The 14,150-nt window shown below is 38.6% G+C and overlaps 1 protein-coding gene across 1 annotated transcript in view; it reads right to left on the bottom strand.

Moving 5' to 3' along the window:
- Positions 1-2,238: 2,238 nt before the first annotated feature.
- The window catches only part of LRMDA (leucine rich melanocyte differentiation associated), a 663,971-nt gene continuing 652,059 nt past the window's right edge, over positions 2,239-14,150 (bottom strand). Inside the window, exon 7 of the mRNA XM_013129955.3 lies at positions 2,239-4,463. Coding sequence (XP_012985409.1) covers positions 4,384-4,463 — 80 coding nt within the window. The 3' untranslated portion in view covers positions 2,239-4,383. The remainder of the gene's footprint in view (positions 4,464-14,150) is intronic.

The raw sequence follows: 14,150 nt of genomic DNA, 5'->3' as shown, positions 1-14,150 counted from the left end.
TTAGTTTATTCCCATTACTAGGAGTAGAAAGGAATGCAGAAAACAGATTTTAAGTGAACAGCAGAAAAAGACTAGTAAGAGGTAATAGTTATTAGGTGTAAATATAAAAACTCTGAAAAAGCAAACTATGCATTTCAATTGTTATACTACAAGCAGTGAAGCAGAAATTTCACTTTAAAAACAAAATGGGAGCACTTACCTATTTCATGCCATCACTTGCTTGCAGAGCAATGACATAGCAATTGAAGCAGACAAGGACACAGCAAGAAAGGAAAGGTCTGTTCTTTAGGAACAGAGGACAACAGCTAGCAAGCCATGCAAAACCTATCCTGCAAATGGATACTTAGAAATCTAAGTGTCAAACATACAGCCTCAATCTTGGCTATATGGTTACACCTCTGGAAAGCTGAATTTCACCTCTTTCTTCCACATATGCCAACCATTTAAAAAAGCAGAAAGACAGTTGTACAGAGAGTAAAAAGAATAAACTTTCCCAAAATGGGCAAGCAGAGACTCATGTGCCAACTATCACACCACATAAAGAAGAATTATGTGGCAAGACGCAGTGTGAGTCAGTATAAAATGGGCTGATTCAGAACCTCAGCACAACGGCTGATCTAGCAAAGTTCTACTGGGGGTAAACATTTCCCAACATGCTTATATTGTTGGCAGGAATGAAAAAAATATTAATACATCCACTGGCAGCAAGTGAACCTGTAATGAAAAAGAATCTTCAAAAGCACAGACAGGTTTGTTTCTTTCTTCTGACTTAAATGGGAGCAACATTAGACCAGCATACAGTGATTTTTCACCTGTAAAGATGTGAGAATTGAACATTCAGCAGTCATGCAATGTCCTGCTCAGAGAACCAAATATATTAAAAAGGGACCTGCATACCGGCTTTCCAATACCATTACCCCTACCTCTAATGGATAAAAACATTGATTTCAAAGGGACTCGTAGTTTGAGTAAAGCAAATACTAGAAAAAGTATTGGAGACTCAGCTGTAACAAAGGAGAAAAAAGTGGTTTCAGTGGTAACATACTTACAGCAATCCCATAAATCATTTATACATGCAACACGTTCAATTAGAGCCAGTTTGCTATAAAGTTGGGTCTGTGTATCCATAACAGTAGGATTTCCACTGAAGGTCATTAATCTTAGAATTTCACTTCAATATTGTAATTGGGATTTTTTCCTTGTTTTTAATTAAAAGGTTAGGAATTAACATTTTCAATGCATAAAGTTAGGAATGCATGAAGCACAGCTCCAACCAGCAGCTCCAAATAAAACCATTTGCCTCCTAATCTTCACTTGAGAAGACATGATATCTACCAAAAGCTAAAGTACTGGTCATGACTAAAATGAACATAAGACTGAAGTCTGGGTGTTTATCTAAAAAGGTTTCAGTATTTGAAGATTACCTATTCAAGCACATCTTCAGTCTCAAAGCTTGTTCGCAGCCACAAAACGTGGCTGGCCAAAATTTTTCTTGTGACAACACAACAAAACAAGAATGCAGTAGCTCCTTGGAATGATACACTTTTGAAAATCATAAAATTTTAAAAAATTTAAAATCATAGAATAAATCCTCATAGCTTTGCATCAAATCTTTTAACAGCATAGTTAATCTTGAGAGGAAAAGATGAACCCATGTGTGGAGAAGGGGAAGTAAAGGAGAGAGAATAGAATCTCAGGTAATTTCACCGCAACTTTCATCCTAAACAATGCTCAGTTCACTTAAGAAATTCAGCTGCAGTTTCCAGCGAGGAAAGAGCCAAGTATAGATAGCAGCCCCCAGTTTGAAGAGTTTCCATCTCTTAAAATTGAACTTCAGCAGAAGACACCTGAAAATTAAGTTATCTGCTTATTGAGAAATAATGATGTTAACATAAACAATATAAACATCCATGCTTGTTTCTAAATAATACCTTAATATGTTAGCAATATAAAATAATTATTCATAGATTACTCTTTTGATCTTCCAGAATCAGAGACATTTAATGTGAATTCTCTTTGAGCAAATTTTAATTATGCTTTTACCATATTTAACTATAGGTATATAATCCCCAAAATGAAAACAAAAATCAAAATTGAACTGACTTTAATCACATCTCATTCCAAAAATATTTTTGCCTCCAAAGCTTTGCTGGGAAGAAAACACTCCAAAAAATGAGACAAATGGTTTTGACATTAGGAAAAGTAAACAAGCAAAATAAAGATGGAAAAATCACGCGGTCAGTTTGCAAGTGCTGTTTATTGTTTGAGGCAGGGTTAAAGCCTTCTGTAAAGACAAGAACACATATGCAACCAGACTGAAAGTGACATCAGATTATTTTGAACACCCCTATTCAGAACCCTGCTGCCTGTAATATGCCACGGCCAACGTGTGTGGGGGCTTCAAAATACACAGTATGATAGGAACAAACTAGGATTGCTGTTATTTTGGTGACCAAGTGACAAGTGCCCCAAATATTTCTAATAATATTTTTGATTAAAGAGATGCATGTAGCTTCCCTTTATCTAATATCTCCTAGGACTTCTAATGTGAATTGGCATTTCATTTCTAGCCAGTTATAACAATAGCAGAGGCATTAAAAGTGGACAAAATGTGCTTCCCAGACACCAATTTGTATGGCAAACAGCTCAGAGCTCAATTTGAACAATACGTGGTGTGAACTAGATCCTTCTACACTCATTGCTGATTTTAAGTATCTGTTAAAGATTTATTATAGACTTTCAGTGTGAGTGAAGGCTTACATTTACTGAGTAAGGCCTGGAATGTTCAGCAGCAGCAAGCTTTCCTTTGTCACTCCGCCAGTGTTTCATTCTTTTTCAACAATCAAACCTGATGTAATGATTGGCTTCAATATCTAATTCTCTTCCACCTGCAACACTAGCTCAATAGCCCCCAAAGTAGGCAGCTTCTAAACCCTGACATTTTTTTCAATGAGGTAAGTGAATAAAGACCACCAAATAACTTCAAAGAAGACAAGAACAGCAGACATTGATGTCTCTCAGTTGAGAGCCAATATGCACAGGTTTGGAACAGTTCAAAGGTCAGAATTTTTGCATATTCGTTGGCTAATCACATTGTGGCACTTAACACAAGATATACAAGAAGTACTGGGATTTTTTTTTATACATTAACAAGTTCATGATTCTAAATATGTCCAACATGTTCATCAGAAAAGCAGGAAATATGCCTTTTTTTTTTTCCACCAAAACATTGACAATAGCCTTACATAGATATCAAAATGGGTTAATAACTTGTCTCTGTAACATATTAATAAAGCTGTTAATCATGTTAATTCAACCAGTTATTTTTACTGACTTTTTCTCCTCTGAATAATCATATCTATTTGGTGACAATTTTATTTTATATCATTCCTTTTAAGCACTTTTTTGTTTCCAAATTTAAGCATTGAATTCTAAATGCTGTTGCTGTACAAATTAAAGTTATCTTATGCAATAAACCAGGAATAATACACACTGTCGGTATCACAACTGAGGGCTTCTTTCAAGTATGTACAGTTAAGCTGTGTCACTAATCTGCAGCATTGAAAAAATGATTGCTTTTCTGAAGGTCAGACTTGGTAAATGTTGAGATGCAATTAAAGAATTAGCAAATTTTGTTTGTGAAATGGCTTAAATCAGTTTCCTTTGCATAAAAACAATTATACAAATTGATAGTACTTTGCATGGACAAAATATTTTCAAGATTTTTTTTTCATGTTGGAAATAAAAATAATCTATCTAGGCTCACCTAGGGGTGGAAGGGTAGAGGAACACCAAACCAAAAAAACACAGTGAGAGGATTTGTCTAAGCGTGTATGAGATGATAGAAACACAAGCACTTAATTCACAGGAAAAAAAAAATGAAAGAACTGATAAGGGCTTTTTCATCTGAAATTATAGCCTCTCTTTTATAAACACTTTGATATCACCAGCCACTTTCACTCAACAGGCAAGCTGGAGATAAAATGTACTGCTTTTGCTAAGGCACCAACCAATGGAGCATGCTCACTGAAGCACCAGGTGTGACCCCTGCTCTTCTGCAAGCAGCAATTGGACCAGGCAATCCATCACGGTACTCCTCCTGTCAGGCTGGGTGCTCCACTGCAGCTGTCTGTCACACTGGTGGATGGGACCTGCTTAAAGGCAATCATGTCAATCTCTATGTGACTACTCAGACTAAGATAGAAGGATGATCTTGACAGGCTTGGCAAAGTCAGCAGAAGGCACTAGAGGACTTTAGTTACATGCTTGAAATTGAGATGCAATTTGTGTTTTCTCTTTCTTCTCTTTCTTTTATCTTCTTCTCTTTCTCTAATCTTTCTTCTTCTCTTTCTCTACTAGAGAGGCACAAAACAATGCTGTGTTTTATAGCTGGTCATCTCGGATGAATCTGTTGCCCTCGGAATGTTTTCCATAGTAAATGTAGCGGCATTTTCCCAAAATACCTGCAATAAAAAGAAATAAATTACAATTAGGATGGCAATGGCATAACACTGAAATAAAACACAACTAGGGAAATTTGAAGGAGGGAAAGAAACAATTTTCTCTTGTCCTGCAAAAGAAAGTTTGTGTATTTGTATTCAGTATTACTATTTCAGTCGGTGGTTTTGAATCCACTGGGAAAACACGTGTTTAAATACATGCATGACCCATCCTGTTAAACATACATCCACAAGGGCCTTCAAAAATGGAATGACATAACATTGAAACATCATACACTGTATTTTAAATCAAAACACCTCTCTCTTGCTTTTGAAAACCAGAAAGTCTGGGTAGAAGTTGCATTTTGTACTCTCTGCAATCTCCCTGCTACATGTTTAGATGGTTTTCCTGATCATTAAAACAAAACAAAAAAAGTAACAAATAGTTACAGTTTCATGTGGATCCAGGAAAAACCTTTCAAACTTTCACAAAGTCATCCTGCAAGCACCTAAAGCCATCCCTGCTTTAGAGAAATTAAGTGACCAGCTGAAATTCTTGTGGGAAGTCATTGGCTTCTTAGAATATGGAATTCTTAGAACTTGAGAATTCCTAACAGTTAGCCCTCCAGACTCCAGTGTTTTTCCCAGAAATACAAGTAAAAATTTCATAAAAGACATTTCCAAAATAGCTTTTTAAACAGTATAAAATGATTTGGGTTTGAAATGAACCTTAAAGGTCATCTAGTTCCAACCCCCCCAGTCACAGGCAGGGACACTTTCCACTATGCCAGGTTGCTCAAAGCCTCACATGCCATGTACAAATTGAAATTATAAATTATGCTAAATATTAGTACATAGACGATGCTTCCAAAATTAATCAAAATGCTGCTTTTGAGAGACTAGGCACATTATTCTTAGTGTGTGCAGGTGGCAAGATGCCTGAGGAAGGCTTAACTGCTGTGAGACACATACCTGCAGATCTCACTTCCTTATTCAAAAGCATCCCCTCTGGTGGTACTAAGTGGTATATAAAAGTGTCAATTCAGTTGCATCCCACCTGTGAACATCCTCAAAGATGCTAAATCTTACTAGCTGAGCTGTTCTTTGTGCCCTTGTGCATGTATAGTCAAATTAAAGTCATCTCCCATGCATGGAAGGGACGTGAAAGTGTCTCCTCTACTTGGGAGTTTCTTAACACAGCAGACACAGAAGTACCTAGCTCATCCCCATAAGGGCAAACATAATCTAGCCCAAAGGAGACAAACACTGTCTTACATAAAGGATAAAGATGGGAGAGGAGCAGATCCTCAATTCATTGCTGTTTTAGCTTTCCAGGACTCACATAGCAAATACTGTGCCATCTTGCACTATGAATTCAGTATAAAAGCTTTTATTTTCTGTGTCTATTTTTCCAGTATAACATGCATCAGATAAGCAACTACAGCCTTGGAAGGAATGGGCTGTGCAAGATTAATGTTAACCCATGCTCTTCTTTCCTTCCAAGACATCAGGATAGAAACACATTTGGGGAGGGGGCTGGAAGCAGAGGAATTGATAGGCCTGTCATTTGTTGTGAATAACACATCCCTCTTAAGTATTACACAAATGGGGACTCTATGGTGCAGTGCCCAATCCCTTTTCCCTCTTCCACAGAACTTTCTCCAATAATTTCACTAGTGGAGCAGTTTCCACATTCAAGGGATGGTATTATCATTCCTAACCAAGCATATAATGAAAAGCAAGGTTTTTCCTCCCCTCTGCCCCCCAAACAGATGATATTCCAAGTCTAACTGCAGCAGGCATTAGATTGGTAACAAGACCATTTAGAGCTCTAAATGTACAGGATATGAACAGTTTATTAATGGCATTCTTCAGACTCCTTTTTCACTGGCATTGATAAAAGTCTTGTTTGAGGTCTGCCACAGTTCTTAAGGACTGGAAGCAAGACTGTTTATAGAGATGCTGGTGAGAGAGTGCTGTTTGATGAATGCTGGAGACTGTGGCTAGGTGTCAGTGCTTAGAAAATGAGGAAAGGACATGAGGTATTAATATTGTCAATGATCTCTTGACAGGAAAACAGATACTGCATTCACCGTCAGATTTAAATAGACATCAAGTGCATTAATGACAAAAGGGCAGACTTCAAACAAAGGGGGCTGTATGGTGCTGCACTGAGCCAGTCTCTGAGTTGGCAATAACCTGATCTGAAAAGACACTGTCAGGGATACAGACAGGCCAGGGATTGTGTGCAGTGACAGAAAACAGAGATGCTGACAGAGATACCGGTGCCATATTATGCCAAGTATATTCTAACACTGTCTCCAGCCCTAACTAAATCTGACATCATTTCCTATCGCTTATAGTATCCTCCACTGCTCCGGCAGAATATTTCTCCCCAGACATCATTACAAACTCCACTGTAGTTTTAAAGTTACTGGCAGGCCTGTGCTGTCGTGGAGGCTGGGTCTTGAGGCCTAAGGATAACCTCAGTCAATCTAAATTTGGAGTTTGCTGGAGAAGTGCTCTCATTTTCACTGATATCTCAGCTACTTGAGGTGATCTGAACGCTAAAGTGTGAGGAGCTGTCACCTTGAATAAAACCCTTAAAGTAAAGACGCTCAGTTCCCGGGATGTTCAGCAAAGATGTCGGACAGTCTGGCAGCAGGAAATGAAATCCAGCTGCTGCTGCTCGCCTGGGGATAAAGGTGCTTGGGCTAGTGACAGTTAAAGTCAGCTGAAATTTTTGAACTCCTGCAGCCTACAATTGTTTAAATTAAGGAAGTGTTGTCTCCACAGAGATTCCCTACCCAGGCACACAGCTGTGATTCAATTGCCCAGCATATTATACAACCGCTCAGAGAGTCTTGATAAAAGCACGGTTGAAAATGTTGCCATGAGATATCACTTATCATGAAGGTTATTTGTAAAACAATAATCTTGCTCATAAATTACATGTGGTGACTGGTTGGTTTTTTTGTTTTGTTTTTCCTCACCATTTCCCACCTCTCTTTGGCAACCACAGAAAACTACAACAGGCTTGTGTGCTGTAATGAGAACTTTTTTATGCTAAGATATGTCACATATGAATTTAGGAAACCTACTGCTTCTCTCCTGCCTATCTGCTATGTCATTAATTCCTTGCAGTGGAGGGGCAGGAGTATACTTGTGTTATTGCACACAGACAAGGGGAGGAATAAGGGGGAAACAATACATCTGTGGCTGTTGTGGTGTTTTTTAATTAAAATATCCAGCATTTGCCATAATTAGCTAACTATACCCCCTATACATCAAAACAACACACAGCATCCTGAATGAGGTTTCTGCTAGTGGTTCTTTAGAAATAACAACACAAGGTCTCTTGAGGGATCATCTTTCCCGAATGAGGCTTCTAATTTTTCTTTAGTAGCTGCTTTTACCATCACCACAAGCTGTTAAAACTATAATTATGGGGAAAAAAAATACATTGGGAAGAATAATTTTTAAACTCACTCTTTATCTTTTAAATGTTTTCCCCCTTTGTAATGGATGTTCTAATTATGCTGGGTAAGTAATGACCTTGCCATTGCTTGCATGTGTTGTGGTATCAGTCTTTCTTCACAAACACATTGTAATGTCAGCAACACCAGCTTTTCCTTAGCTGAGGGAAAACCCAATTATCAAAATAAATAAATAAATACATACATGCATACTAAAGCTCATGAAAAATTATTCAAGTCATGTTTGCTCCTTTTAAATCTGGCGTGTGTTGCAGAGAGCTATGGTGTAGTTGGACCTCCATATGCTATCCTAGAGCAAGAAAAGTTTACAGATCTTTATTTATTATATAGAAAATGGTACAAAGAAGTTGGTCTAGATGTGCTAGACCTGCAGATCATACAGCTTCAGTCACAAGTCAAAATTTAGCTCAGGCCAGCAGGGACATAAGGGAATGCTGTCTGGAAGCATCTTATGGCCTTCCTTTTCCCTAGCAATAAATGCTCTCTATCTATAAGAAAAAAACCCAAACCAGCCATTTCTCAGCCCTCATACCTGGGGCAGCTCTTAGCAGCACAGCCTTCTCCAGTAGCACGTAGTTTTTTGAAAAAGTAATTACTAAATCTATGTAATTGAGCCAACACTTTTGCCACCCCCATGAAAACCTATCGCCACATCTGCCCAAGATTCCCCTCAGGCACCCATTTTAACATCAAATGTTTTTAATAAACCCCTCTACAAGTGCAAACAGCAAAGTATTCACAATTAAATTTGTTTGTCAAACACACTGGTCTACAGTATACATCAAGGATTACATTTCAGCTCACAGTTTTTTGCCTGTCTTTCACATGGGGAGCTGTGGTCTGACAAAGTGTAGCACTTCATAAACAGACTCAATATTCTAGCAGAATTCCACTTCACCTAACTTTAATTTGAGTACAGTACCTAAATCCTCCACTGCCAATTTGTAGTTGATCCATATTCATCTCTTTTTCCACAACCTGCTGTTGTATAGTTTTGCTATGGGCTATTAAACAGCTGCCATGTTCCACCAAGAAGCTGGGTGCATTTCAGTGTGGTTATACTACCAATCTGGAAATTGTTTTGAGACCCTTCAGAATGAAATATCAATATCATTATCATTTTTTTCATAGGCACTTGGGTATATTCTACAATTAAAGAACAGAAGTTCAAAGATTCCCTTAAATATTAATATAATATTCCTTTAAAGGAAAATAATTCCCTACCTACAACATTTAGAGGAGAATAAATACCTATCAACAAACAATTTCAAGTCTGCAATGCTACTGGTTTAGGCAAAAGACCTCCTTCAGTCAAATTAATTTAGAACTCTTAACTTTTTCATCTAAGGGAATATTAAAGCTGGTTGGAAGCAAAAATTCCTTTTGTATAGGAGCTTACTAATTTTACATTTTATATTTATCTTCATGGAAATTCTAACAATTTTATCTAGTTGTCTAGGTGACAACTTATTGTCAATTCGACCTTGATTTTCTATGAGAACTGAAGTACTAGAGATTTGCAAGAAATTAGGAGCCTAATCCTCTCACCTTCAATAGCACATAGGTTATTCTTTTCTACTGAATCAGAACTAAAACATATATACTATCACAGTCATTTTAATTAAAAAAAAAAATCACTCCATTTACTTGTACCTGAGCTATCTATGTTAATATTCAGCATTAAGAATAGAATCATAGAATCATAGAATAGTTAGGACTGGAAAGGACCTTAAGATCATCTAGTTATAACCCCCCTGCCATGGGTAGGAATACCTCACAGTAAATCATACCACCCAAGGCTTCATCCAACCTGGTCTTGAACACTGCCAGGGATGGAGCATTCTCAACTTCCCTGGGCAACCAATTCCAGTACCTCACCATCCTAACAGTAAAGAATTTCTTCCTTATATCCAGTCTAAACCTCTGCTGTTTAAGTTTCAACCCGTTACCCCTTGTCCTATCACTACAGTCCCTAATGAATAGTCCCTCCCCAGCATCCCTGTAGGCCCCCTTCAGATACTGGAAGGCTGCTATGAGGTCTCCACGCAGCCTTCTCTTCTCCAGGCTAAACAGCCCCAACTTCCTCAGCCTATCTTCATGGTGCTCCAGTCCCCTGATCATCCTCGTGTCCCTCCTCTGGACTTGTTCCAACAGTTCCATGTCCTTTTTATGTTGAGGACACCAGAACTGCACACAATACTCCAAGGGAGGTCTCACAAGAACAGAGTAGAGGGCCAGGATCACCTCCTTCGAACTGCTGGTCACGCTCCTTTTGATGCAGCCCAGGATACGGTTGGCTTTCTGGGCTGTGAGTGCACACTGAAGCTGGCTCCTGTTCATTTTCTCATTGACCAACACCCCCAAGTCCTTCTCCACAGGGCTGCACTGAATTTCCTTTTTGCCCAACCTGAATACTGAATCAACTGAATGCTGTAAAAAATACAAAACATTTCCAAGCATGCTCCTTCTAAATATTTGCTTTGCAATCCCCAATTAATCATTAAAAACAAAAAACAAGGAAAAAAAACCACAACACCAAACTTACAACCAAACCAAAACCAAACAAAAAAACCCACAACTAAAAAACCCCACCAAAGCAAACCCCACCCCCGCCTCTCCTTCCCCCCCAAAAAAAAATAAGGGGAGGAACCAAGCAAAACAAACAACAACAAAAAGCCCCCCCAAAACCAAACCCATGAAAACATTAGCCTGACATTCAGCCAAATCATCTTGAAATTCAGACCCATGCAAAGCTTCGAAGTGGCCAAGGGTGGGAACCTGGAACAGGGTGGGAGGAAACGAGAGAGCCTAAATATTGAACACTGATAAGAAAAAAAGAAAAAGCAGGAAGTTTACTTGGACCCAAGTAGTGCACTTTAAGTTTTACTGAGTCTTGTGTCTCCAATATCAGGTAAGTACTTCACAAATGCAGAAGAAAAAAGGATTTCTTTCCTTCTCTCCTACTCCCCACCCCCCACAAATACTGAGTGTTGTCCAAGCCAGTTTTCTAAAGTTCATTCATCTCCTTTGAGTTGCAGACATTTATTTATTTATAAGTGGGCCTTTATGTAGAAATAAATTTTATAAACAAGAGCGATATTTTGAGCAATTAGAATCAAGAAATCCTTTAGTGTTGGAGATCTGTTAAGGCCAAAAAATGGATGAGAATGCTTGTTATGTTGTTGGTCCATGTTCTGTAAATAAGATAAAATTTAATAAAAAATTTAAAACTATATATTTATGAGACAATAAGGGAGGGAATTAGAGACAGACTTTTTGTACTATTGTTTCTATTGAATATGATCCAGTTTGTGAACTCTCTGACACAGGAATCTGAGATCACCTGGAAGATAATAAAAGGTGTAAAAGATTACTTGGGTCATTAAGTCCTCCCAAATGTAGCCAGGTATGTAACTTAGAGGGGTCCACTCCTCTGCCGCAGCAAACAGACTATTGTCAGTTGAGCTCAAAAACTGCAATGCGATGAAGGAAAAGAACAGAATCCACTTGTTGCAACCATATTTTCCAGAATGCTCCAGGTTGGAGTCAAGACACAGGATCTAGATTCCTCAAATCAGAACAGAGGGACCAACAGAAAGAGAAGCATAAAACAGTTAAGGGAGTGAATGCCTTTGGCCAGGACATAGCTGAATGTTGTAGAAAGGCTATCTTATAAAGGCCTGAAATAACACAACAATAAACCAAAACCAAACAAAACCTCCCTAAAATAATACCATAAAATGCTCACAAAAGCTAAATAACAAAATGTGCAAGTATTAACTTCCTTTATGCAATAAATTAATTAATTATTTTTAAGAGGATGGAAACATTAAACATAAGCAAAAAAAATGCATAATTCTTATGGAGCTATCTGTGCATAAAGGGATCAGGTTGTGCTTGAGATGGCTGAGGACGGAGCTCACTGTAGCAAAGCAGAATTCCTACACCATGACCACAATACTCACAGAATGGCCCCCATATACTCCCAAAGGGATCTCCATGTATTAGGGACTGTGCTCTGTTGTAGATTTCCTAGAGGAAGAGGACATTCCTTAAGTAGCACACTGCTGATCCTGATTCTCCCCTCCCTCTGTGGGTAACAGTGATAAAAGAAGGTAACCTTCACATCCACAGGAGATGAATTACCTCTTTGCTCTGTTCCCTGCACAGGGATGCCAAAAAGTGATAACACTTTCCTCTGGACACCCTACAGCATGGGGTACAAAGTGGTCTTTCACACTGAAAGGAAATACAGATTTGATTTTGTGCTTTTCAGTATCTGTCTACAGCAATGCTGTTGGAATTACATAACTAAGCTAGAGCCGAGTGGAATCAGAGCAAGCAAACTAAGATACTGAATTATTGCAAGTATCCTGCACAGACAAGTACTGTGACATGTCAAGTCTCACCGGCATGTCTGTAGGAATTGGGGGGGAAGGGGAGGGGAGGTGGGAAAGAGGGAGTATGTGGGGAAGTGAGAGTAGGGGAGGGGAAGGAAAGCAGTCAACAGGGAGAGGATGTTGGAAAAATTTGCAGTGAAGGTGATAGGAATACAAAGATGTGAAGTTTGTATCCCGGGCCAAGGGAGCTGCATAAATGTCCAGTGTAAACTAGCAGTCAAGCTGATGTGTGATAAAGTGCAGCCTGCTGTAAATACACTTCAGGGCTCCCAGTGCAGCTGGGGATGAAACTTGTAATTTGGAAGAGGGGAGGGAAAAAAAAGGTACAAGAAAAAGAAAAGTGGGGGTGAGGGGAGAGAAAAAAATGCACTGCAAGCTTTTTCTCACATAATCTGTTACTGGAAAATTGAGAAGCTTGTCCAAGTCCGTGGGAATAAGCTGATGAGCTGATACTTAATAATAAACCATATTGTGTCATGGTGCGGAGTCATCTAGATCCATTCAGGCCACAAACTATATTACTTTATACAGCCCTGGCTGACATACATTTAAAGGCCTCTACACATTAAGGAGCCATTAGGCTGACAGATTAAAAGTTATCTTGGAGCTAATGTTTCCATTATGCGTATCCTGGCAGTGGAACAATCAACACACTGTTCCTCAGATGTCATACTTTGTTTAAAAAAATGGGGAGGGGGGAGAGAAGGGGGAAATGAGGGTATCTTTCCCTCCTTGAATGACATTGACATGATCAGCTTTGATCTGGGCATGTGCTGTCTACAGATTCTCTACCGTTGGCTAAAATAGGAGCATTTAGGGCATAATACTTTAAATCATTAACTAGTTCCGTACTCCTCCTGGTATCATTGTTACAATTTAAGGTCCTACACTTGGGATTGCTTTGGAATCTTTCCATGCTTATTGTAACCATCATCAGAGAAATATGCTGTGGGGGGGAGAGGGAGGATGTCTCTCTCTTGTGAAAATGAAGCAAAAAGCACCAAACAAAAAACCCAAATGCTTTTGTTTCTTCACTGCTTCTTTATCATTTTTGCACTCTCAAATAACATTACGGATGGAATTAATGCTGACTTTAAAACAAAATATTTCTTGTTGAATAAGGTAAAAAATTCGAGTATTTTTTTTTTAATTACTCAGGCACATACATTGGATAGTTAGCCAGATAATGCAGTCAAAGAAATCCAACTGCACAGAAAGCATCAGCATGCCAATTATTATGGGTGAACTGATGCTTACATTTGAATGCATACAATACCCTTGAAAGAGATGGAGGGAAGGAAGTATGGGTTCTTTTAATCTATTAAAATACTTCATATATCTCATTCTCTCATATATAGTCTAAATATATGTAGTAAAGGCAGAACAAATGTCTATAAATACCAGTGCAAGTCAGGTTATATCTGTTAAATACCCTTCATCTCTAAATCAGTGTCACCAGGGCTTAATTACTTTCTATTTATGGCCAAATACCCCAAACTGGTCTAGTAATTTTGTACCCATGCAAAAGGCCACTCCCCACCAAAGCAGACCCTCTCCCTGGCTTCCCTCTCGCCAGTCAGCTTCAAGCAGAGAGCATCAGCACTAGAGGGCAGCATGCATTTGTCTAAAAATCGGACCACACCAGCAAACTAAATATTCCAAAATGACAATTAAAAGCAACACTGTTTGTTAGTTTTGCAGCCAATTTCTTGTTCTGTCATGATCAAAGCCTATATTTATACAACCCCTTCTTTCAGCCTTTGCCCAGGAGCCTGACTTCTGGTGGACTAATCTCAGTGAGCATCAGTTTGTGT

The sequence above is a fragment of the Melopsittacus undulatus genome, chromosome 8 (assembly GCF_012275295.1).
Source record: "Melopsittacus undulatus isolate bMelUnd1 chromosome 8, bMelUnd1.mat.Z, whole genome shotgun sequence".
NCBI classification, from domain to species: Eukaryota; Metazoa; Chordata; class Aves; order Psittaciformes; family Psittaculidae; genus Melopsittacus; species Melopsittacus undulatus.
The sequence above is the reverse complement of the archived record's forward strand: the minus strand, read 5'-3'. Positions and strand labels throughout refer to the sequence as shown.